The sequence below is a fragment of the Podarcis cretensis genome (assembly GCF_951804945.1).
Source record: "Podarcis cretensis genome assembly, chromosome: 15".
Taxonomy (NCBI): domain Eukaryota; kingdom Metazoa; phylum Chordata; class Lepidosauria; order Squamata; family Lacertidae; genus Podarcis; species Podarcis cretensis.
In genome coordinates this window covers 4,094,145-4,119,651 of record NC_137185.1, presented here as the reverse complement: position 1 = coordinate 4,119,651, position 25,507 = coordinate 4,094,145, and the positions used below count along the sequence as shown (strand labels likewise).

General features: G+C 47.8%; 1 protein-coding gene across 3 annotated transcripts in view; it reads left to right on the top strand.

The window, feature by feature from the left end:
• TEX14 (testis expressed 14, intercellular bridge forming factor) overlaps positions 1-17,521 on the top strand; it is a 49,246-nt gene extending 31,725 nt beyond the window's left edge. The window contains exons 20-29 of one of the 3 annotated variants that reach the window (XM_079955385.1): positions 1,718-1,841; positions 2,951-3,038; positions 4,210-4,272; positions 5,888-6,009; positions 7,199-7,392; positions 11,272-11,371; positions 12,566-12,677; positions 14,572-14,667; positions 15,862-15,956; positions 17,192-17,521. In XM_079955385.1, the coding sequence (XP_079811511.1) occupies positions 1,718-1,841; positions 2,951-3,038; positions 4,210-4,272; positions 5,888-6,009; positions 7,199-7,392; positions 11,272-11,371; positions 12,566-12,677; positions 14,572-14,667; positions 15,862-15,956; positions 17,192-17,262 (1,065 nt within the window). In that variant the 3' untranslated portion in view covers positions 17,263-17,521. Of the gene's footprint in view, positions 1-1,717; positions 1,842-2,950; positions 3,039-4,209; positions 4,273-5,887; positions 6,010-7,198; positions 7,393-11,271; positions 11,372-12,565; positions 12,678-14,571; positions 14,668-15,861; positions 15,993-17,191 lie in introns of those variants that run through there. The other 2 variants (XM_079955387.1, XM_079955386.1) reach the window with 2 other exon arrangements.
• The last annotated feature ends 7,986 nt before the right edge of the window (positions 17,522-25,507 follow it).

Genomic DNA, 25,507 nt, shown 5'->3' with positions numbered 1-25,507 from the left:
TTGGTTGCACACTGCCATCAAAGTCAAGAGGGGGGCATTGTGGTGTCAATGAACACAAGAGCCCTGTGGGGGTAGATCAGGCCAAGGCCCTGACCAGCCCAGCACCCTGTTCTCACAGTGGCCAAACAGATGCCCTCATGGGAAATGCACAAGCTGAGCCTGAGAGCTAGAGCACTTGGCCCACCAGCCATTCCCAGAAACTGACATTCAGAGGCATATCGCCTCTGACAGAGGAGGTGGAGCAAAGCCCTTGTGGATGTGTCTAATTCTCTTTCAAAGCCTTCCAACATGTGGGAAGCCTTCCATAGTTAAACCATGCACTGTGTGACAAAGTCCTTTGCTTTGTCCTTGATTCTCCCAGCATGTCATCTTAACTGAATGTCCCCCAAGTTTTAGTATTACAAGAGTGGGGAAGAGAAAGATATCCTTACCAACTTTCCCTGCACTGTGCATCACCCTTTACTAGACACCAGGGAGAACTTTCTGACAGCAAGAGCCATTTGACAGCGGAACGGACTCCCTCTTTAGGTTGTGGGTTCTCCTTCCTTGGAGGCTTTGAAGCAGAGGTTGGGCGGCCATCTTGTCATGGATGCTTTAGTTGAGATTCCTGCATTGCAGGGGGCTGGAGTAGATGGCCCTTGTGGGTCCCTTCCAACTCTAGGGTTCTATGATGTGTCTCAGTTGTTTAAGACAGAGCTGGAGAGTCTGTGGCCTTTCTGGCGCTGTTGGGCTCTCCAACTCCCGCCAGCTCTAGCCAGCCTGGCCAGAAGGTCAAGGAAGGGGATGGGAGCTTCAGATCTGCTCTTAAGAACCACCCTGCTGGATCAGCCAAAGGGAGCCAAATGTCCTGTTTTACAGTGGCCCAGGAGCAGAATTGGCACTCCCCACTTGTGTTGGGACGCTGTGGGTTAAACCACAGAGCCTAGGACTTGCCAATCAGAAGGTCGGCGGTTCAAATCCCCGCGACGGGGTGAGCTCCCATTGCTCGGTCCCTGCTCCTGCCAACCTAGCAGTTCGAAAGCACGTCAAAGTGCAAGTAGATAAATAGGTACCACTCCGGCGGGAAGGTAAACAGCGTTTCCATGCGCTGCTCTGGTTCGCTAGAAGCGGCTCAGTCATGCTGGCCACATGATCCGGAAGCTGTACGCCGGCTCCCTCGGCCAATAAAACGAGATGAGCTCCGCAACCCCAAGAGTCAGTCATGACTGGACCAAATGGTCAGGGGTCCCTTTACCTTTACCTTTACTTGTGATTCCCAGAAGTTGAAATTCAGAGGCATTTACTGCCTCCGACAGTGGAGGCAGAACAGAGACATTGTTGGTAGTAGCCATTTAGAATCCTTTCCACTGAGGAAGAAATTAATCTGACATGAAAAGGTACAGAAATGAGCAATTAAAACAACTAGTCGTTTCCAGCACGGCATCCTTAGGAACATCAGAAGAGACCTGTGAGCTGGATTAGGCCAAAGGGGGACCCACCTGGTCCAGCTTCCTGCTCTCGCAGTGGCAAGCAGGATCTGTGCTCAACTGCAACACTCTTTCCATTGATTTTTCGGAGGCAGACTCTCTCTGACACCTTTCCTAGTGTTCAACTCTGGATCTCCCAAGTGGTTTTTGTTGGGCCAGCTCCTTTATTCCCAGACGTTCAGAGACTTGGCTCTCTGTTTCCAAGCTTCCCCTCTAGAAACCACATCTTTCCTTGTTGTTGTTCTCTTCAGAACTCAACTGCTGTTGAAGAAGAAGACCTGGACATCACCCAAGATATTTGCAGTCAGGAAGATGACTTGGAGACATTCCAAGAAATCTGTGGGAGGAAAGAATGCCCCACAGACGCAGAGCAACGCAAGTTGATTTTTATTACTTTTTTTTTTTACAAGTTTGTAGTGTGTCTTTGCCATCTGTCAGCATGGCTGTCTTTTTCTTCTTCTCAAAGCAGGGATGGGGAACCTTTTTGATCCTTTGCAAGTATTGTTGGGAAGCCATCTCCCCTCAGCCCCCAGATGCAGCACCAACAGTGGTCAGGGGGGGCAGGGGTTGCTATCCAGGGGCACCGATTCCCCAGCTCTCAAGCGTCGGAAGGCGAAAGGCCTGCTTAAGATTCCTTGCATGCAGGTTCTTAGAAACATAAGATTGCGCCTGAGTCCAGCATCTCGTTCTCATGCTGCCAAGCCAGATACCTCTGGGGAAGCAGGCAAGCCAGACCTGGGCGCAATGGCAATTCTCTGCTCCTGCGCTTTCCAGCAACTGGTGTCCAGAAGCATTGCTGCCTCTGACCATTGAGGCAGAGCCCAGCCATCATGGCTGGTGGCCATTGATAGCCTCCTCCCTCCTTTGGGAGAGAGTACCAGAGTTGGAACTCTGCGCTGCGTGTAGAAGTCCTTCCTTTTATCGGTCCTGTTTTATCAGGCAGGATTATGTTTGAGGTGCTTTGATCTCTCTCGCACATACGTACACACTGAGAAGCCGAAGGGAGCCGGGAGAGGGGAGGGCTGTCTTCTGTATTCCGCCGGGCTTCTTACCCCTGTAGCGCCACGGTTAGAAAATCTTATTATCTCTATCAACATCCATGACAACCCATTGCTGATTCAGCAACCCTGTGCATTTGACTTACAAGAGCCGGCTGGGGGATTGAATTAGATCCCCCCCACACACATTTTCCACCCTGGAGGGGGGGCGGGTAGCTTCGTACATCTGCTCCAGCATTGGGTTGCTATTCACTGAGGATCTGTAAATATTTCAGCACCCCCAGGAGCTCGGGATGTGTTTATTAAAAGGAGCGGAGAGGAAAAGAAAGATCTCTTTAAAAACACATTTATCTTTGCCAACTGCTGAAAGACATTATTTCCTTTTCAGTAGCTTATGTCGTTCTCCCCCCCCCCACTAGCACCCTTCCCCCCCCTTACAACCCCCGCACCACCCCCAATCGAGCACATTTTGTTATTTGTGTTTAGGAGGAAAACTATTTCTCCACTGCAGCGCAGAGGCGAAACATCTCCATAGCAAGGCGCCAGGGGAGGATTTGTTTACACCTGCAGCCAGGTAGGAAGCGTCCGTCTGCCGGGCTGCCACTTCAGACGTAAATTAGGTTGTGTGCTTTTTTGTTATTAATCCCACCAGCTCGGTGCCCCAAGCGAGTGCCAGGTGTGCGTGTTATGTAAATGGAGATCTCTGTGCACTCCCTAGCAAGCGAAAACATTTGCAATCATCTTTATAAGCCCCCGACAAAACTTAGCTTTTTACACTGTTGTTGCCACTTCTCGGGTTTTGCCTAATGAAGGAGTTGCAATTAGAAGGGGGGCGGGTGGAGGGGGAGAAAGCTGAGCATAGTAATTAACGTATGCCTCCACTGAAACAGCATAAGCTTAAAGAAGCTGAAGCCTGGATCCAGTGGACCGTGGGTTTGTTTCTCCAAGTTTTTATTTCTAATTTTAGGTGCAGGTGCACTGTGGAAACTACTGGACGTGTTGTGTAATTAAATTCTTAGGCAAATAAATGTTTCCTGCCACCATGAGATCTAGAAGCATGAGGAGCTTTACTTTCTTTAATGCCAGTCTGCTCTTACTACATTTTATCCCACTCCCCGGACCCAAACACCATGTCCTTTCCTTTTACCCACTTCATATCATAGCCTTGTGGAGTTGGCAGGGACCCCCAAAGGACATCTAGTCCTGCAATTCAGGAATCGCAGCTTGAATATTGCGCAATAATTGCTTTCCGAAGACCTGTCACCTCTTTGCAAAAGTCCACTTAAGTTGAGTTAAGTTTGTCGAGCGTTAGTTCCAATTGGTTTGCTGGAGGTTATACGATGTTGCATTGGAGCTGGTGTTTATCCTGCCCTTCCCAAAGCACTTTCTGCTTTTATCACAGAAATTCCAGGTGTCCCCCCTCCCCGCCTCCCGGAAGTGGGTTTGTAGCACAAGAGGACCAGACCTACTTTCTTTGTTCAGCCTTAATCTGCTAGCATTCGATTGAACCCTACCTGGAAAATAGCAGTGATCTGGAAGTCTCTCGAATATAACCTCCCTGTAAACTTAGCACAGTCAAATCAGGTTGAACACTGAGGAAGAAGAGGTTCCATGGAGGCAACTTTGGTTTACTCCGGAAAATTCCTTTGCAATACACACAAACACATATGAAAATCTCCCTTTTATTGTCACTCCAAGAGAATCAGTTAACACCAGCCCCCGTATACCTATTTTTCTTCCCCTAGCACTGGAACTACACAGTTTGTGAGGCCCAGCAAGGCGCCAGGAGAGTTCAAAGAGAAAGAAGTGTAAGTGCTTGACGTCGCTGGGTTGTTGTTGTTTTTGGCTTTTCAAAAATATTTATTGGTGCAAATACATGCCACTCAGAATCTGAGCTTCTGGAAGAAACCACTTGCTCTTGCGTGTCTTGTATCTTTCCTTGAATTTCACTTTGGCCTCTCGCTGGGCTTTATACTTCAGCACAGGGTCCCTAAAGACATCCTTGTTGACAACGGTTTGGTCAAGGGGAACATCAGTGGAATAGCTGATAGGAATCGAGTGGTTGTAATTGTAGACTTTCACAAAGGACTTGGATCTTGGAATGCATGGCAATCTTTTTCTTGCCGTGTGTGTGTGTGTGTGTGTGTGTGTGTGTGTGTGCCCATCACTTTCTCTCTCTCTCTCTCTCACTCACTCACACACAGAGACACACACACACGAATCTGGGTGTGTGCATGTGACACACTATGCGAAAATCACTACGTGGGAAAAACCGTGAAGCCAGCCAATGCCTCTGCATAGCTGCATCCTTATTTCAGACATTGCGATATATCGGTATATCACAATGTTTAGCTAGCTGGTGGCGTATCACAATATTGAAACCAGATATTTCGCAGCCCTAGGGCAACTTTCCTCCCTGGGCGAGTAACAGTGTGGAGTGAGAAGGGATGGTTTTCACTGGGGCCTGTGGCAGAGGACAAGGATTAGGAGCAGAGGCAGCTGCCTCATACCGAGTTAGGCCATTGGTCTGTCTAGCTCAGTAGCACCGCCCCAAGGTTTCTGTCAGGCTTTGGAGGCTCGGCTTCTTCCCCGCTTGGCCATAGATAAGCAGTACAAAGAGAAAGCAGTCTCTTACCAGTAACAGAAATGTTTAATGAGTGCAGTGAAAGAACAAGCGTCCGTTCTCGGAGTGCACTTCCCTCTAGTCGCTTCCGTCCTCCCATCTCCTAGCCACCTGATTTCTCAACCACTGAGCCTTTTGCGAAGCCACCTTATCTAACCTCCTAGCCTTGAGACTGAGAAGCTGCACATCTTCCGGTGAGAGAGAGCCTGCTATCTTACTCTCTTCCCTTTCTTCTCCTTGCTGTTCATCTCCCAGTTCTGCCCAGCTATTACCTTCCAAACTGTGACCCTCGGCAAACCGTTGTTCCAGATCAACACTACCCCACTGCTCCTGTGGAGTTTCAGGATCCAGGCCATGAGCAGGGCGAGGGGTAGGCTCCCACCATTCCTCATTGGAGTTGTACTCCTCAGCCTGGTCTCTTGACAGTTTCAGACAGGAGACCTGGCTGAGGACACCTGGGATTGAACCTGGGACCTTGGGTGTGCGAAGCAGATCCTCTACTACAGAACTACAGCTTATGCTGAGTCAGATCTTTAGTCCATCCAGCCTAGTACTGTCTGCACTGATTGGCAGCAGCTCTCCAGGGATGTTCCCAGCCCAGCCCAGAGACGCCGGGGATTGAACTTGGAACCTTCTGCTTGCAAAGCAGGTTCTCTGCCCCTGGCTCAGTACAAAGCAGCTTCTGGTACTTCCTAAGACAATTCTTGGAAAGGCTGGACCCCTCACAGGGCCCAAAGTTGGCATCTGATGACCTATTCATTCCCAGCAAATCATCTACCTCTTGCCTCTGCCTTGTTCAGGTCACTCATCGATATTCAGGACTTGTCCAGCATCATCTGCGAGGAGACGTTGAAGGCAACGCCATACGCAACTCCCAGAAACAGTCACTCACCCATGGATGCCAGCACTCCGCTTAGCCCAGGTAACAGGTGAGGGATGGAGGAGGCGGGCCTTGGCTGTCCATCTCAGGCGCTAATCCCCAGCCCCTGCTCTGATTGAGAGGACTGCCATTGTGCTGCAAGAAACAGAATTCCGTAATCAAGAGCTTCTGCGAGCCTCGAAGCACTGGGCCTATACAAGAGGCTGCCTGGCGCATCTCTGCATGAGCTGTTCATATACATTAAGCAGTATAGATATGGTCATAAAAATTTGATCGGCTGCTCTGGACAATCTGCCTCTGCAGGCTATTTTGCAGCAGCTGTGTTAGGAACATGTTCAGTTGCTTCTGCTGCTGAGACACAGTGGAATTACTCACTCTTGCAGTAATGGAGGGGGGAGGCTGCCTGTTGTTTCCCTGCGTGAGTCACTGTTTTTGCCTCCCACTATTTCAGGTAAGGAGATGTAGCTGGAACATAGACTCAAGCAGGAACAGGAACTGGATTTCTCTGAATGCAACTAGACCTCGCTGTTGCGTGCTTTAAAAGCTAAACCTTTGGTGTGGGTGGGTGGGTGTGTTAAAGAGGGGAATGGATATTTTATTCAGGTGGGTGCCTTAGCCATCTGGAGTTCGGGAAGCCCTGATCCTGGGGTTCAGCGGTGCTCTTAAATCACTTAGATTAGGGGTGAGTAGACTGCAGCCCTCTTGATATTTTTTGTACCACACCTCGTTTCATCCCTGACCTTTGGCTGTGCTGACTGGGGCTTCATTTGGGATTTAGCTTGATAATGTGGCTTTAGAGGTTTCATTCCACATTGTCCCCCTGTTTTTTTTTCCATCATCCTGGGGTCAAAATTCTGCTGTCGGGGACACATTAGAAATGTTCCCATAGGAGACAATGGAAAGTGCTGACTTGTTATGCTAACGTTCGCCTGAATGACCATTTCCTCTGAACAAATTGTGTTCGGATAGCAGGACTTTTGTGTATATGTGCCTAGAAAAACCTCTGAGTTGTCTATGGCTGGAACATAAGCAAGTGTACAGAAGTGCCCAGTTTTTGCCTCTGGCCTCACCCACCTCTGGCATTTGGCCCCGGAAAGGTTGCCCACGGGGGAATGTGGCCCTTGCGCTGAAGAAGGTGGCCTTTTGTGACTTTTTGTTCTGAGGCAAAAAAAGGGGGAGGTGTTCTTACAGGGCTCCCCCCCTCTCACTATGTTTTGCCACGTCTTTTCAGCACCAGCGCCGCCCAGGTTTTCCTCCACCATCACGAAGTACAAGGACTACTGCGTGACAATAGACACGACAGGCTGGGGGAGCCGGGAGGCCTCCCTCTTGGGATTCAGCACCTTTGCCATGGCCTGTGCCCAAGGGAAGATCGTAGAGTTGCCCCCCACCCTCCAGCAGCCGTCAGACGCAGACTCCAAAACGGTGAGTTGAATTGTGGCCAGACCCGCAGGGCATGCGGGCTTCCCTCCTCCCCAACACATAAGAAGAACAAGTTGCAAGAGAGAAGTTGTTTACAACCACACCTCAGCTTTTGAACGTGTGCTTCAGGGCTATGTCACTCAGCGGTGGAGCATGATGTGTTCTGCATGCACAGGGTCCCAAGTTCAGTCCTAGTCCTCCCTGGGGGGCTGGGAATCATCCTCTCCCCTGAAACCCTGCAGAGCCACGGCTGCCTGTCAGTGCAGGCAGCACTGAGCTAGGTCAGCTGGTGGTCTAGATCTGCACAAAGTGCAGTCAACAATGAATGCAGTCAACATAATGATATAACTGTGCATGCCAGGCAGAAAAGTGTTTCTCCCTTATAACACTAGAACTTGTGGAGCCCGAATGAATGAGCTGAACGTTGGAAGATTCAGGACAGAGGAAAGAAAATCCTCCTTCATGCAGCCCGTAGTTAAACTGTGGAACTCCTTGCCACAGGGATGGCCACCAACTTGGATGGCTTTAAACGAGGATTAGACCAATTCATGGAGGAAGAAAGGGCTCTGGATGGCTACTAGCCTGGATGGCTATGCTATTGCCTCCACGGTTGGAGGCAGCGATGCTTCCGAATACCAGTTGCTGGAAGCCACAGGAGAGCAGAGGGCTCTTGTGCGTTGGTCCTGCTTGCGGATTTCTCATTAAAGGCTTTGGGTTAGCCACTGTGAGAGAAGGGGGCTGGACTAGGCGGGCCATTGGCCTGATCCAGCAAGCTGTTCTTATGAGCTTCCCTGAATGAGTATCTAGAGAACAAGAAGACCCAAAGTATGAAAATATGCTATACTATCCTTGGAAATAGCACGCACGCGCGCGCGCGCGCACACACACACACACACACATATATATATATATATCTCAAAATGAGGGGGGAGAGAGAAAGAATTAACATCACAAGTAGGAAAATAACTATGACATATAATAGAAGACAAAGCTCGGGCTGCAGGTCTGTCTTTGGGGAGAGTTTTGACAGCAAACTCCTTCTTGGAATGTAGCCCATTCCTCCATCAGTGGCTGAAGGAAAGCAGAGCAGCTGCTTTCTTGTTGATGTGTCCTTCACTACAAACATAACCTAATGTTATAGATCATATCCCTTTTTTTGTTTTTCAAAACGCACAAATAATGTACATTTCCTGAGGATGCAAATAGGATATTCCACACAAAGTGCATTCTCCCACTTTTCCCAGTGGCGAAAACAGCAATAACCGCTGCTTCCACAAAACATAATTTTACAGTATCCGGGAACCTGCTGCCTCATGTGACTAATCAGATAAGTCAAAGTTGTTGTTGAGCCAGTCAGGGCTTACACAGAGTAAAAATCCAGTTTCCCTCCTACCCAGGCAACTGCAGAAAGAATCCAACTACAATAATGCAGTTACCCCATCAGATTCCTTTTTGTGTGTGTGCTGCAGTTTCATCAATGCGTGTTGTGTGCTGTCGCTCATCAAGAAATCTAATTGGGCAGGGTGGGGAGACAGTAAACTGAGAACGAGCAAGCTTCTGCACGTTCTTCAGCCACCCTGAAGCCGATCTTAGAAATGCTCCACTTGAACCAAAAAGCAAGTGTGATGTGAAACTATAATTGGAGCATGGGAATGGGAAATCCACTTCCTGCTGGTTAGTGGGGGCCATTTGCAGGTCCTAGGGGGCACCCCTAGTAAACACCCAAACTTGCCAAACCTCGGCACCAGCCTTGCCCTTAAGAGTTTGGTCTTTGTTTTAGCACAGCTTTTCTTAAAATGCCTCCCAAGAAAACCTCAGACAGTGATGTAATGTGCCCACGTTTGTTAAAGCAACAAGCAGTGGGGAGACATTATCAGTTCTGTGGTGTCAAACAGCCCTTGCTCTGTTCTCTCAGCGCATTTCCAAGGCAACCTCAGCCGGTCCCCTTGATCTGTGTAGCTGCAGCTCTTCCCCTCCATTATCTCCCCTGCCATTCAATAGAATTCTAAGGAGCTGCCGAGTTCCCCTTGTCCCCCCCCCCCGCCCGGTTGTCATTCATCGGCAGGGCTGTTGCTGCTTCTAGACGAAAATTGGAGGTCACCGAACCACAACAGCAGTCGGCAGGTCACTGCCGCCTACTCAGGGACTGGCCAGGCAGCCGGCCGGTGCTTATTAAACTCATTAGGGGCCGCAGATTCATCTTGGCTGGGGTCGCCGTGCAGAATTCCAGACCAAGGAGGCCAGGCTGGAAGGATAAATGACTAGAGGGAGTTTTCCCTTTAATCAACTGCTTCCCTCCCACGGAAAATGGGGGGGGGGAATGTTTTTTGCAATTAGGCATGGGCCAGGCATGTTCCCTCCCCCAAAACACGACCAGCTTTGCTCATCAGTCAGCATGGCATGAGAAGCTTTTGTATCCCCTAGTGACTGAGCGGGGAGGCAGGGAGTAAGGACAGATTATTTTCACTGATCTGGAGAAGGGCCATAACTCATAGGCGGAGTGCGTGCTATGCATGCAGAAGGTCCCGGGTTCAGCCCCACAGCATCTCCAGGTGGGGCTGGGAGAAGCTCCCTGTCTGAATTCCCGGAGAGTCGCTGCCAGTCAGTGTTGGCCTAGCGGGGGAGGTTGAAGGAGCTGGCTATTCCAATCAGCCTTGCAATATGTGGCCCTGCCTCCCCTGGGCAGTGAGGGCGGGGAGGGATGTCGGCCCCCTCTTGTCAAGATGCCTCCTGCTTGTCTCCCTGCCCCCATAGGCATTTACCATAAGCAACTGATGATCTTTTTTCATAATTCTCTATAAAGCTATTTTCATAGTACTTTGTTCAGCCAGGAAGTGCAAAAGCTGGTAAGTAACATAAGTTTTTAAGGGAAACGGGTGGCGCTGTGGGTTAAACCACAGAGCCTAGGACTTGCCGATCAGAAGGTCGGTGGTTCGAATCCCTGCGACGGGGTGAGTTCCTGTTGCTTGGTCCCTGCTTCTGCCAACCTAGCAGTTCGAACGCACGTCAAAGTGCAAGTAGATAAATAGGTACTGCTCCAGCGGGAAGGTAAATGGCGCTTCCGTGTGCTGCTCTGGTTCGCCAGAAGTGGCTCAGTCATGCTGGCCACATGACCCGGAAGCTGTACGCCGGCTCCCTTGGCCAATTAAGCAAGATGAGCGCCGCAACCCCAGAGTCGGTCATGACTGGACCTAATGGTCAGGGGTCCCTTTACCTTTTTTAACCTAAATTGACCTGCAAGATCACCTGATGCTGTGTAGTCTGCTTCAATCTGCAGAGCAGGCACTTGTCGCAGGTGCCACAAAGCACTCGTTCCACATTTGTAAGAAAATGATCTTTTATCGTGGCAGCATCCCCACTTTGGAACTCCCTGCTTATTGACACGAGGCAGGTGCCTTCCCTGTAGCCCTTTCGGCACCTGCTAAAAGCATGTAGAGTCGAAAGGGACCATGACGATCATCTACTCCAACCCTCTGCAATGCAGGAATATTTCGCCCAACATGGAGCTCGAACCCACAACCCTGAGCTTAAGAGTCTCGCACTCTTACCAGCTGAGCTATCTTGTTTTCAAATGGATGTTTTTACTGATTTTTTTTTGTTCTTTTCATAAACTGCTTTGTGTCCTCCCCCACAACAATCAAGGGGTATACAAATTGTTTGCAAAAAAATAAATAGATGAAGCTTCCAGCTGCACATTACTCCAGGAGAGTAGGGTGTGTGGACCAAGTGAATCTGTACCAAAGTCCACAATTACTTTAATCACACATCCGTGTTTTTGACCCATCCCAGGGTTAATTTTGATTAAGGAAAAGGGAGCTGGAGCCTCCCTTGTCGATCTTAACACCTTTAAAAAAAAAACCTCTGAGCATTTATGTTTCACAGGGTGCCTCGTCGGAACCCCCTGGCATACAGTTGCACCTTCAGAGGGGTCAGAAAGAATTGGAGGCTCCCCCTTCTGCTCAGGAGAGCCAGCTCCAGGAAGGTAGGGCAGGCAGTGTGCAGATTGAGGGCTCAGCCTGAGTCTCAGTGCAGTGTTTAGAGACACCCTGTTGTTGAAACAATGGCTACCAGCCCCTACTATTTATTTATGCATCTTCTTCCATTAAGGCGATGCACAGGATATACAAAGCAACTAGGAGAGAGAATTAAAAGCAACACAAAGAAACAGAATAGGTATATGTATTTTTAAAAATAGTACAAAATGGACACCTGTGGCAGAGACCTAGTTATCCTGTAGGGAAAAGCTTGATGATGGCGATGTTATACCTCCACTGTTGGAGGCAGTGAACCCGAGTTCTTGAGAGTGCTGCTGTTGCTCTCCGGTCCTGCTTTCAGCCTTCTCGTTGGAGGCATTTGAGCACAGTGAGAACTGAAGATGCTGGACCAGATGGGCCCCCTTTGACCCTGATCTAGCAGTCGAGCCCTTCTGATGTTCTGAACTCTGTGTGTTCTATGGGCTTTGCCAGTTTGCCCTTTGCCCTCCCACTTGTAAATATTTTAATGGTGCAGCAAAAGGTGTAATCTAGTCATCCACCTTTCCATCTGTTGGTGCTCCACACATGCAGGAATATAACGTCCCTTCCACCACACACCTCCTCATCAGCTGCCCCTAAGGGCCCACCGAACTCAGCTTCCTAAATACTATAATTTATAAAATGCAACCCAATTCAGTTGTGCGAATAAATGCAAACAAAATAATGGAGCACGTCAGCTGCCCTGGTGCTTTGAAAATACAGTGGTATCTTGGTTTACAAACATAATCCGTTTCAGAAGTCCGTTCTTAAACCGAAACCGTTCTTAAACTGAGCCGCGTTTTCCCTAATGAGGCCTCCCGCCACCAGTGCCCTTCCACCATTTGGATTCCGTTCTTAGACCAAAGTAAAGTTCTCAAACCAAGACACTCTTTCCGGTTTTGCGGAGTTTGTAAACAAAATCGTTCTTAGGCTGGATTGTTCTTAAACCAAGGTACCACTGTAGATCACAAAATCATTCCTGGAAGCTCATTTGAAGTTGCCAGTGCGGTAAAGTGGAATTTCAATTTTTATAGAAGGCGCAGGCTGGATCGGGTGTCCATTGCCAGATTTTGAAACTGGCTGATCTAGGGATTGTTTGGCAAAAACGCTCCAGAATATCTCCAGCTCTTTGACGTATCCTGTTAATGCTCTTTTTATGCCAGTGATTCCTGAGCAAGCAGATCCAGAAGATCAAGAAACAAAGCTGGACGAGTGCAAAGCTGATGGCAGCCTCTGGAACAACGACACTTTGTATCTAGAAGAAGATACAGACAGGTACACAGCAAGCTTCTAGAACTGGGGTGGGTGGGTGTGTGAGAGAGATTAATTTCACTTCAGTCTAGCAAAATGGGCTCTTTCCATTGCCAGTTCCCTGATCACTTAAGGCAGAGGTGTTCAACCTTTTTGAGTCCACAGCTCCGTTAACCAACTACCTTCTTTCTGCGGCACCCCTGTGGGGCTCAGGAGCCCAGTTATGTCACCCCTTGCCTGCAGAGCTGGCAGCCTCTTGCTCTTTTCTGAACAACCCCCTTGTGGAGTTCTCCCTCAGCCTCCTCTCCTCCCCCTCTGGGCAGCTGCTGCCGCCATCCCTGGTCTCTGAGCTGCCCTCCTGCCCCACAGGGGCCTGGGACTTGTCCGTCCATTCCCAACACTGAGGGCTGACGGACTGGCTGGCCGGGCTCTTCTGAGTCTGCTTCAGCTCCTGGCAACCAGCACCCCATCACCAGCTCCAGAGGCACCATTCGTCTGCAGAGCTTATAGCCAGGGCTGCTGCAATAAACACCTGTACAAGCCTTTGGGAGGCAGAGATGCGAGAGGGCATCAGAGGAGGGAGGGAAGGAAAGAGGGATAGAGGCCAGTGTTGCCCGTGGCATCCCTGACCATCATTCAAGGCACCCCAGGTTGCCATGGCACACTAGTTGAAAACCACTGACTTATGGAGCCCAATCAGCCTTTAAATGCTTCTGCTGTTGTAAAGCAGTAGTGCTGAATAAAGCTTTCCTCCACCTGCCAAAAGCTTGCGGAGAACCTTTACCCAGCACTTCACTGCGTTCCAAAGTTGTTAAATCAGCTCTACAGCATTTCTCTGCAGTTGGTTAAAGGTAAAGGTAAAGGGACCATTAGGTCCAATCGTGGCCGACTCTGGAGTTGCGGCGCTCATCTCGTTTTATTGGCCGAGGGAGCCGGCGTACAGCTTCCAGGTCATGTGGCCAGCATGACTAAGCCGCTTCTGGCGAACCAGAGCAGCGCACGCAAAAGCCTTTTACCTTCCTGCTGGAGCGGTACCTATTTATCTACTTGCACTTTGACGTGCTTTCGAACTGCTAGGTTGGCAGGAGCAGGGACCGAGCAGCGGGAGCTCACCCCGTCGCGGGGATTTGAACCGCCGACCTTCTGATCAGCAAGGCTCTGTGGTTTAACCCACAGGGTTTAACCCTGCAGTTGGTTACTTGAATGCAAAAGTCTTACAAACTGGTTTTCTAGCATGCCTCATTCCAAATAAGTGTGCATACAATTAAAATACAGATAAAACAACACCCATCAAAACTGTAACGTTCAGAATTCAATAAGTTACAATACAACGGGGGGGGGGGGGACACAGCATCATCTCATTGATAGAGCACCTGCCTTGCATGCAGAAGACCTTGGGTTCAATCCTCAGTGGCATTTCCAGTTAGGGGGAGGGAGAGACTCCCTGCCCAGCATCTTGGAGAGCTGCTGCCATTCAGGGATAAAAATGCTGAGCTAGGTGGACCCAACAAGTCTTGTCTCTATATAAACAAGAATCCTGTGTTCATAATAATAAAACAAACCCTGTTTGCATAGCAGCAAGGATGCAGAGCGAAAGAAGCAGAGAAGCCAACATTCAGTGTAAGCCAGCAATGAAAGGCAGTGAAAAAGTGCATTGAAATTCTTTCTTCAAACTCCCTTTGCAGGCCTAATAACCTTGAGTGGTATCAGTAAAAGGCAGTGACAGAGAAAATGGTTCTCTCTCTCTCTCTCTCTCTCTCTCTCTCTCTCTCTCTCTCCCTCTCTCCCTCTCTCTCTCTCTCCCTCTCTCTCCCTCCCCTCTGTGTCTCCACCCCACCAAACACCCAGCCCTTCAACATGCCAGCATCCTTTCTAATAATCTGGATTTGGGGGGCATGTGTTTCCTTTTCTTTTGCAGGGCTCACTCAAGCCTTGACGATGTTTTGGATGCTGTCCTCAGACCAGTTGCTGACAGTCGCAACCCTCGCCCAGAGCCATCAGCCCCCATCAAGAGGTTAGTGAAGTGACTTGACAACCCGTTCGTATCACCAAAAAAAGACTGTTATCTGCTTGTGAGAATGAAGGGATGTCAGTGGAGCTGGCAAACTGACTAGTGCCAGAAGCAGGAACATATTAGAAGGCGCTGGATGGAGATCCCACACTGATGCTCGATAGCAGATTTAGGTGGATTGAGAAAAAGGCAAATGTACCTGGCAGACTTAAGGATGGGTCTGTACCAGCTTGTTTCTATACTTCTTGGCTCAGTGCAGACATAATAGTAGCTCAGAGGTGGGAGAACTCGCTGAATATTACAATTCCTTGATCCTTGTCCAAGCTGTCTTGGGTTGGTGGAAGTTGGAGTCTAGTAACATCTGGAGGGTCATTGATTCTCCCAGCTTCCTGCTTGCAAACTCCGCATGCAGTGGCTTAATCAATGGCTTTATTAACCAGGAGCAAACCATGCTCTCCAGCCGCAGTTTCTTGTTGGTTTATAAACTGTGGTTAATGTTAACTATGGCTGAGCATTACTGGTGAACACAGACCTAATAAATAACACTGAGCTAAATGGAGCAATGGACTTGGTGTAAACTGTGCATTAACTTCAGTGGGTCTACTTTTAGTAGGACTAGCATTGGCTGCAACCCTATGACCCTAACCTGGAGAAGGGCCTCCCATGAAGATCTCAAGGCCCAGGCAGGTATATATACAGGAGGAGGTGATTCTTCCAAGTAGACATGGATGAAACTGTCAACTTCTGCTTTCATGGGTTCTCCTTTTCCCAATCTAAAATTCAATTCTCCACACTTCAACAGCTATTTGTTATTATTATTAAAAGCTTACGAAAATTTGTAAGTATTCCGGATTTTGAATGCAATTTTTAACACAAGGTGCACATTTTTACAAGCAGTCTTAAAACTGTATTGCATCACTGTATATTCCCCCACAAATACTTGCGTTTATATGCACGCTTCAACCTCGTGTGCTAATTTTTCTACATATCGTTTGGTTGGAGAACTGCACCACAAATTTCGCAGAAGGATGAATTTTGAAGGTTACCTGGGTTTCATTTCTCGTGCTGTTTCAGAAAGGGCTGCTTTTGTAGGTCCACCTTTAAAATTGTTTCCAGAAGAGCCGATTGGATAGATGCTATTAAAAACGGGCCGCACCCCAAAGCTGCCCCTGACACAGCACCTCTCTGTCCCCTAAGGGAGCCAAGCCACGCCCATCATGGAAACATCGAGATGAGGGACGGAGCAGAGGACAGCTTCAGTGAATCGGAGGGTTCTGCCGAGAATGTTGAAGGTCTGTCGTGATCCATAAAAGAAACGTGGAACCGTGCCTCTTCATTGCATCTTTTTAGTGTTCTTTTCCCCCCCAAGTGTTGAGTTCGAAACCTCACCAAGCTCAAAACAAATCAAACCTAACGGACGAGAGGGCCATCAGTGGTTACTGGCCATGGTGGCTTGTGCCTCCGCGGTTGCTTTCAAATGCCAGTTGCTGGAAACCACAGGAGGAGCAAATGCTCTTGTGCTCAGATCCTGTTCCTGGTTTCCCACAGGCACCTGGTTGGCCGCTGAGCGCAGGGCGCTGCGCTAGAGAGGCCTTTGGCCTGATCCAGCAGGCTCTTATGAACGACGAAGGGGGGGAACCAAGTTTATGCAAGCATGACCCTCTTTGTGGCAAGACCCTTTCATCCAAAATGCTTGCTCAGCTCGTTGCGATGTGAAACTTTTCACTGGTTCTCTTCCCCAAATAGTGCACGCACACCCCCCCCCCAAAACCACCCACCCACATCCACCAATCAGACTCCACTGGAGCAGAAACTCATCTGCACCCTGCAGGGCCCCTACCTGGGCCATGACCCCCAGTATGAGCGCCCTGGGGATTGGGACCTGGGACCTTCTGCATGCTAAGCAGGTGCTCTGCCGGGGAGTTAGAGCTCCTCTCCTAACCTTGTTAGGCAGGATTTACAGCTGCCTGCGGAAGATTGCCTTGCGAGGGATTAGGCCGACTATGAAACCGAAGCAGCCGCTAGAAGGAAACCAATTTTTCACGTCTCGCTCAAATGTGCCTGATGCATCCGTTTGATATAGTAGGTGCTTAGGAACAGGAGGCCAGACGCCTCGTTTATTTTGCAAAATGGGATTGCTTTTCAAAACACAATCTTTTTGGTTAAGCTCATTCTCCTCCCACACCCTCCCCGGTCCAACGCAGTATCTAACAATCAGTAAAACGGCATGCTTTTCCTCCTCTCTCTCGCATAACACAAGAATGGTGGCATCGGGGAGGGAGATGCTGGGAAAACGTTGCCAGCTGTCCTCTTGAGGCTGCTTGACCAGCTTCTTTGTGGATCTAGAGGGCCCATGTGCAGTGGGAGGCCTGGAGGGTAGCCATCCAACAGGTGTGTAGGCTTCCTGGCCCCGGCAGTCATTTGCACACTCCTCTCAGTCTAGTCCACCCTGACAGGGGAGCCTCTCCTTACCATTCAGATTCTGACAGGGCGACAGCATCTCATTTTTCCTGTGCTTGTTCTGAAGAGCTGAACTGTGCGCAGCCGAGTGCTAAAGCAGGGATTGATGCTGCCTGCAGAAACCAAGACTTTTTTTGAAGAAAAGAAAAAAAAAAACACCACCAAAAATGAAACAAAAACAGCCTGAAGGGTAAAAACATGAACCATATGCTCGAAAGATAACTTAATGAACACTGTTATATTTTATACAGGAATGTGTGAAAAAAAAACAACCCATCACGTTGTGTTATTTCCGCCAGTGATCCCTCTCCAGCTGCTTGCAAATAGTTCCCGCTCCACAGTGGGAGGCTGTGCCATTGCGGTGGGAAAGGGGGCACCACTTAGCTGACGCATCCTCTGGGATCCCCTGATTTCTGTGGGTGCAAAAACGCAGAAACACCTGCACCAAACCCCTGAAGCAGCCTCTGTGCCAGTACTGACCATGGGTTTGGATAGGAGAAGACTCCAGGACTGGAAACCTGTGGCCCTCCAGATGGGTTGGGATTTTTGGTAATTAATTACCAAAAATTAATTCATGCTTTTATTAAACAAGGTCTCAGAGGTGACAGGTTTGCTGTGTACCAATACCCTTTGAGGGGAGCAAAAACACAAAAGAGATTGACTTATCAACAGCCATAAACTAAGAAATGCAGTCCATCCTCCTGACCCATTTACTCCACAAGTCCTGCAGGAACAAAAAGGACTGTGCCTTGCAGAGGCATCATCAAGAACAAGCCCCAGCTGCAATCCTGTGGGTGCTTGCATGGGCGTGAGCCCCCCAAGTAAACATGCATATATAGCCTTAGCTCTTAGGACAGTCACTTGGGGCTCACTTTTGCATTAAATGTGGACTATTGGGGTGGTTAAATGCTTAACCAAGTGCCCCAGTCTAGTTTTTTTAACCAGCACTTTGACCCTGCAAAGGGGGCGGGTGGAAGTTACAGAGCCATCTCCCACATCAGAACCATGCTGGAGGGAAAGCTTTTATTTCAACTAAAATGGAATGTAAGGTGTGGTTTAAGGATGAATTGCACACATTTCTGCTGTCATCCAACTAGAAGAGTGACACTGCTGCCCACATTCATTCCCTCTCTTTACTCTTTGTTTGGGGGAGTGAATGTAGTACTCCAGATATTTGGACTTGCAGCTCCCACCTTCCCTGGCTGCTGGGAGTCTACGCTTTTCCCTTCCGCTGATTCTGTAAGTCTTCACCATAGTCCAACGGCACGTTCCATTCAGAGACATCCTAAGTACCCCTTGTTCGTGAAGGACTGCTCCCTTTCATTTTAATGGAGAGGCTTAGCATGCACGTTTCAAGTTCAACACATTCCCTGCTCTTGGGAACTTCAGGAGAGGAAAGTACTCTTGTTCTTGGGTCAGGTTTCCCACAGGCATCTGGTTGGCCACTATGAGAACAGGATGCTGGACTGGATGAACCATTGGCCTCATCCAGCAGGCTCTCTTTATGTTTGTACCTTCAGCCGAGCCACCCTAGGTCTTAATGCGATGGGCTGCGTGGTTACTTGAATGCAAAAGGTAACCAGAAGGAGGTAGGAATGGAAAAACCTGTCAGTTTCACTGTCTGGACATTACATTCCAGGAGTGTACAATCTGTGTACACAAATAGCCGAGTTGTACACTTGCACATTTATTTATACGTAATGCACAATCATTGCCCACTTGGGTGCATAATAATAATAATAATTTATTATTTGTACCCCGCCCATCTGGCTGGGTTTCCCCAGCCACTCTGGGCGGCTTCCAACAAAGATAAAAAATACACTAAAATGTCACATATTAAAAACTTCCCTGAACAGGGCTGCCTTCAGATGTCTTCTGAATGTCAGGTAGTTGTTTATCGCTTTGACATCTGATGGGAGGGCATTCCACAGGGTGGGCGCCACTACCGAGAAGGCCCTCTGCCTGGTTCCCTGTAACTTGGCCTCTCGCAGTGAGGGAACCGCCAGAAGGCCCTCGGAGCTGGACCTCAGTGTCCGGGCAGAACGATGGGGGAGGAGACACTCCTTCAGATATACTGGACCGAGGCCATTTAGGGCTTTAAAGGTCAGCACCAACACTTTGAATTGTGCTCGGAAACGTACTGGGAGCCAATGCATAACTGTATTAATCAATGAATGATTCCCACAGGCACTTGCAAATGCGTGTAATGTGCAAATAAGCCGTACGTTTATTCTCCCAGTCTGAAATTCAGTTTGCAGTTTAAAGCAAAAGCTCTTGTGGTGATTCATCAGCGTTAGACACGGTCTTGCAAACAATTTCCTTGAATACAGTGCATCTTGATATGTCCATCTCCCTGATATAAGCACTTTATGGACCCTTTTCTCCTAGTATTTTTAATATTTTGTTGGAAGCCAGCCAGAATGGCGGGAGGTGTGTGTGTGTGTGTTAATATACAATTTTTTATTGTTTTGGAGGAGCTATACTGCAAGTCAGAGATGTGTGGATGTTGACAGTTTCATTTTTGGTTTGCATATTGTTCTGGGAAGTCTTGACACTGATTCTCATAAAAATGCAAACAATAAATGAACCCCCAGCCACCCCTCGTAGACCCCTGCAGCGATTCTTTCTTCTCTTCACCCTTGTTCTCCGATAAAAGGTCTGAGACCAATGAGATGCTTGAAAATCTCACGGGCAAAGCAACACCCTATTTACTTATTTGGGGCAGCTTAGGCTGGAACTCTGTCTGCTCTATGAGGTTCACTGTTAGCTGTCAACGTGGGAGCCGGTTCTTGTGATCACCCTGCAGGTGGAAGCTTCTCTTCCCTGCCCCTCACGCCTTTTTGTCTCACTTGAATTCTTGGAACACGTTTTTAAAGAATTGAAAGTGACATCAACCGGCCGAGGATCCTAGAGGAGGAGATGCCAGACAGTGTCAGGAAACAGATTATTAAGAACATGTGCTGCGCAAGCCGTCTTGGGAATGCAGTGTGGGTGGGTTGGTGCAACTCAATTTATTCAATTCTGTCACAAGATATTGCTTATGCCAGTCCAGGAGACGGCAGAAAGCCACCTTGTCTGGTGACAAGCCTTGAATAGACGGAGTTGTCCCTCAGCTCAGCTTGGAACATGTCATGATTACAGCAGTTCTTTTATAATGAACTGTTTCCTAGCGCCAGTAGAGTCTCTTTCTTCCTTACCTGAATCCTGGATAAGAAACAAGAGACCCAGGTCTGCCTAGCGGTTGTTGGGTGGCTTTTTTGCGCTTTGGTTAGGGATGGGTGAATTTGTCAATTTCAATTTACCTCTGCTCATTTTTTCCAGGCTTAAGTTCAGTTCCCCACACCAGTTTGCAATTTTTAAAAAAGGATACAGCGTCTGCCTCAAAACTAAGGTCTACCTCCATCTCCATCGCATGGATCCTTAGGGCCACCTTTCTCATGGAATAACAGCCCTCAGAAATTTGGAGAAGTGCAAATTTAAAACGGTGGCAGCTGCGGTTCAGTGTGTGCATTGTTTCGGGAAGTGCAAAATTTGGTGCATCCACCTTTAATTGCGAACTGAGCCAAATTTCTTCTCCATTGCCATGCCATCCCAGTGCAGGGACTGGAACACTGGGCTTTGGGTTCAGATTATGAGAATGGGGGAGATAATAGATTTGGTTTGTCTTGAAAGGTAAATCTGCCTAATTCATACTAAAAAGGTAAAGGCACCCTTGACCATTAGGTCCAGTCGTGACCAACTCTGGGGTTGCGGCGCTCATCTCGCTTTAGTGGCTAAGGGAGCCGGCGTACAGCTTCTGGGTCATGTGGCTAGCATGACTGAGCCACTTCTGGCGAACCAGAGCAGCGCACGGAAACGCCATTTACCTTCCCACCGGAGCAGTACCTATTTATCTACTTGCACTTTGACGTGCTTGCACTTTGACATGCTAGGTTGGCAGGAGCAGGGACCGAGCAACGGGAGCTCACCCCATCGCGGAGATTCGAACCGCTGACCTTCTGATTGGCAAGTCCTAGGCTCTGTGGTTTAACCCACAGCACCACCCGCGTCCCAATTCATACTACTTCCCTTTCAAATCCACCCCCGGGAAGAGCTGGAAGGGCTGTGGCTCAGTGGTGGAGCATGCAGGAGGATTCTGATTCAATTCTACTACCTCTGGGGCAGGCTGGCAAACATCCCCTCTGCCTGAAACCCTGGAGAGTCACTGTGAGTCAGTGTAGACCCGTGGCTCTCAAACTTTTTTCTCTGGTCCACACCTTTCAGAATAAAAATTTGCTCAGGCCACGCCGAATTTTTTATTGATTAAAAAATACATCAGAAAATGAAACAACAACTAGTTTGATTTATAAGATGGAACACAACTGTTTTATAATATAATCACAGGACATCCAGAAAGTGTGAAACAATTCAGCTAGCAAAAAACATGAATCATTCCCAAAATATAATTATAAACAAGCCTCTTAGATATGTACCTTAAGTATGGATACAAGCTCATTGAGAGGCGTGAGCTTGCTTTTGCCTGATAATCTCCTTTATATTACGTCTAAATTGAGACAAACACTCATCTCCACATCAACACAATTAAGCCTTTCTCTTTTCTGATCTTTCATATTTGTCAGAGTAGAAAATCCGTGTTCACAACAATATGTGATGGGGAACTGTGGAAGAATAGCCAATGCTCTTGAAGAGAAGTGGGGATACTGTTTCTGGTTGTATACCCAAAAAAAGAGTCCTGTGTTTCATTTTCAAGGTGTGAGCGTGCAAAATGCAGGCCATTTCCTCTTCTTCATTCAGTGTCAGCCCTGAACAGCTGCAGTTCGAAAAGGGGTCTCTAACCCGGTCGAGGTTTTCTGTAGACGACGGTGGGAAGTAATGATCAAATCTTTTTCCACCAGCGTTGCAACATGTCCCTGTACGAGGCCGCAAAATTCATTGCTTGTCTTAAAACTTTTTACCAATGGGAACATTCTGAAGTTTCTTTGATTGTCTTTGAATCTTCCCACAACACTTGCCATCGTCTCCTGCCTGGCCATCTGAGAACCACTAGTTTGGATTGTACTACTGAGTATATTTGCTTGTTATTATAAGGTTGTATTTGTTGTGCTATAAAAGGAAAAACTTAATAAAAATTATACGGGGGGGAGGGAATTGTTTGAACTATACTGAGCTAGATGGAGCAATATTCTGCCTCTTTCATAAGCGTCACTCTGTGTTCTATGGAAGGCAAATGCTTCCCCACCAAACTTGCATACCCAGCATGTGTCAGCGCACCGAGAGCGAGCGAGCATCAGAAAGCATCTCTTCCTCACTTTGCAAATTATTAGTGGCAAATTCTCTTTTTGTTGCTCTTTGCAAATTTAACTCCCCCCTCCCCTTCCTTTCCTCTAGTGATAGTCAACGGAGCGCCGCTTAACATTTAATTAATTGGATTAATTCCTGATGGTTGTAAACAAAAAGCAGATAAATTGTATTAATTGGGAGAAAACGAAGCGACCGGTGGCACCAGGCGGGAGTGGGTGGGAGCGCAAGCATGGCTTTAAAAAGGGGAAAGGCACTCTTAATTAATTGATTTGCAGCAAACTCCTCTCTGGATAATTACGCTCAGCATGGACCCGTCAGTGCAATTAGCTCCCACTTGTCACTTAATATCAATCTGTTTGGGTTCAGGTGTTCATAGAAGGCAGGCTCAAAAGGAAGCGCAGGGCATGAATGGCAAGTGATGATTTATTGGCATCACACTTCGTGCTCACTTCCTGTTTTCCTACCTAGCAAAGTGAGGGCAGAAGAAGAGCTATAGAACAGGGAAAGAGACATGCCTTCTGCAGTCAACCCAAATGTATTCTTTTCTCAGTGGAGAAACTCCATCAGTTGTCAAGGAGATAAGTAACTATACAACCTTTAGAAGACGTCTGAAGGCAGCCCTGTACAGAGAAGCTTTTAATGTTTTATTATGTTTTTGTATATGCTGGAAGCCACCCCGAGTGGTTGGGGCAAACCACTCCGATGGGTGGGGGGCAAATAATAGCATTATTATTGTTTCCTTGTCTTCTCATCATGTAGGGGAAATCAGCTTTCAAAGGCACCAATTGGCTAGTGCCTGTGATGTTGACAGCGTGGTTCCCTCAGCCCCCAAAAATATTTCTTGCGTTACTATTTTTTTGAAAAGGTCAAGGATGGCTGCATACATGCATGAAAATGTACACATGCTACTTTTAAAAACAGATGTGAAAGATAGGCGAAGCACAGAGATAAGGACCAGACTGATGACTGATAATTCAGTCTACAATGGTACCTCGGGTTACATACGCTTCAGGTTACAGACTCTGCTAACCCAGAAATATTGCTTAAGGTTAAGAACTTTGCTTCAGGATGAGAACAGAAATCATGCTCCGGCGGTGCAGCAGGAGGCCCCATTAGCTAAAGTGGTGCTTCAGGTTAAGAACAGTTTCAGGTTAAGTACGGACCTCTGGAACGAATTAAGTACTTAACCAGAGGTACCACTGTACTTGTTTGTGCAAGGTATTTTTCAAAGTTGGAATCACACCACAGATTTTATGGCTGCCACCCAATTGAATAAATGTTTCATCAGTCATGAGTGACAGTCGATCCATCAGTCGACTATTCAGTCTGCATATGTTTGCGTGTGAGTAGAAGCAATGGTTCTGCAGCAAAAACAAAACTCGGATGACGAGTCCGTTGCATCAGATGACATCTTAGAGCAGGCATTCCCCGTTGAGAGCATGCCTCTTCAGGCGGTGCTTATGGGCTGCAATTTTTATAAGTACTTCATTTCATAAATTTATACACCCCTTGATTTCAAAACAACCTCAGCCTCAAAGCAGTTTACAAAAAATGAATGAATGAATGAAATTATCAGCAAAAAATACAGTTAAAAACAATTATTCAAGACATTTAAAAACTAATTGAAATCAATTAAAAGCTGGAAACCAGTTTACAACATGTATCAACATTCTACGTGTCTGAGCAGGCTTGCCTAAACAAAAATGCTTTTTGATGTTAATAGGAAGGGAGGTTCAAATTTCAAAGATTGATTTGTTACAAATGCAGAATGAGTGTTATGTGGCGTGTGTTACAGTACCCATTCCAGAGAGCAGGGCAAGTAAACTGGTCGCAAGTTGTTCAGGAATTTATATGTACAGTGGTACCTCTGGTTACGTACTTAATTCGTTCCGGAGGTCCGTTCTTAACCTGAAGCACCACTTTAGCTAATGGGGCCTCCTGCTGATGCTGCTGCGCCACCGCTGCACAATTTCTGTTCTCATCCTGGAGCAAAGTTCTTAACCCGAGGTAATATTTCTGGGTTAGCGGAGTCTGTAACCTGAAGCGTATGTAACCTGAAGCGTATGTAACCCAAGGTACCACTGTACTAAAAACAGCACCTTGGCCTGGTAGCAAATCAGCAAGCTGTACGGGCCTCTGAGGCAAGGTGTTACACGCTGACAGGGTCTCACTCCTGCCAGCAATTGCGGTGCAGCATTCTGCACAAACAACGGGTTCTGGATCAGGCACAAGGGGAGCCACACACAGAGTGCATTGCAGCAGTCCCTTCTTCAGAGTAACTACTGCATTGCTTACAAGAGGCACTGCCTCTGAATGGTGCTTGCTGTCTACGTCGGTCGCAGGAGCTGCAGCCAGAAAGGGAAGTTGGCAACCCCTCTCTCTGTCTGCAGAACCTTGGCACACAGGCCTTTGGATCCTAGCATCAGTCTGTTTTGTGCTAAATAAAGATGTTTAATCCACACACGTTTTCCACGCCCCTTCAAGGCCTGAGCAAAGTGATTCGCTTTGATTTCCTTATTTATTTCGCTCCACTTTTCTCTTCCGCCCCGGGTAACGACTGTTAAAAATAACTCCCAAGCAGTTTTTTTAAAAAAAATACCACATACACGACAACAACCTAACCTAACAAAAATAAAGGGGGAATACATTTTGTTTCAGGTGCAAGATATTTTGACGGCGTAAGTAAGGCTTGAGAGGGTCGAAAGGAACCGGACGGTTTTTCATTTCTTCCTTTCCTCTGGTGTGCAGATAAGATGGGAGTCTTTATATGGGCAGCTCTCTCACTCACACACATACGCACTCACGCACACTTATCTCTTCCCAAGAGCAGTTGGAGAAAATGCAAATCATGAAGTTGGCTGTTAAATTGGGTTCACGACTCCTGGTCCCAGCAGTGTGGCCAGAAGAAGATGAAAAAGGACAGGTGTGCGGAGCAGTTGTGTTAGTAGCAAGATTAACTGGCCTGCTGGAGAAAAGAGTTGGAGCTTTTCCAAAGGGCAGCTTCATCCTCTGAGATTGGGGCTGCAGACCTGTGGCCCTCCAGATCTTGCTGGACTGTGACTCATCTGTCGACCATGTTGGC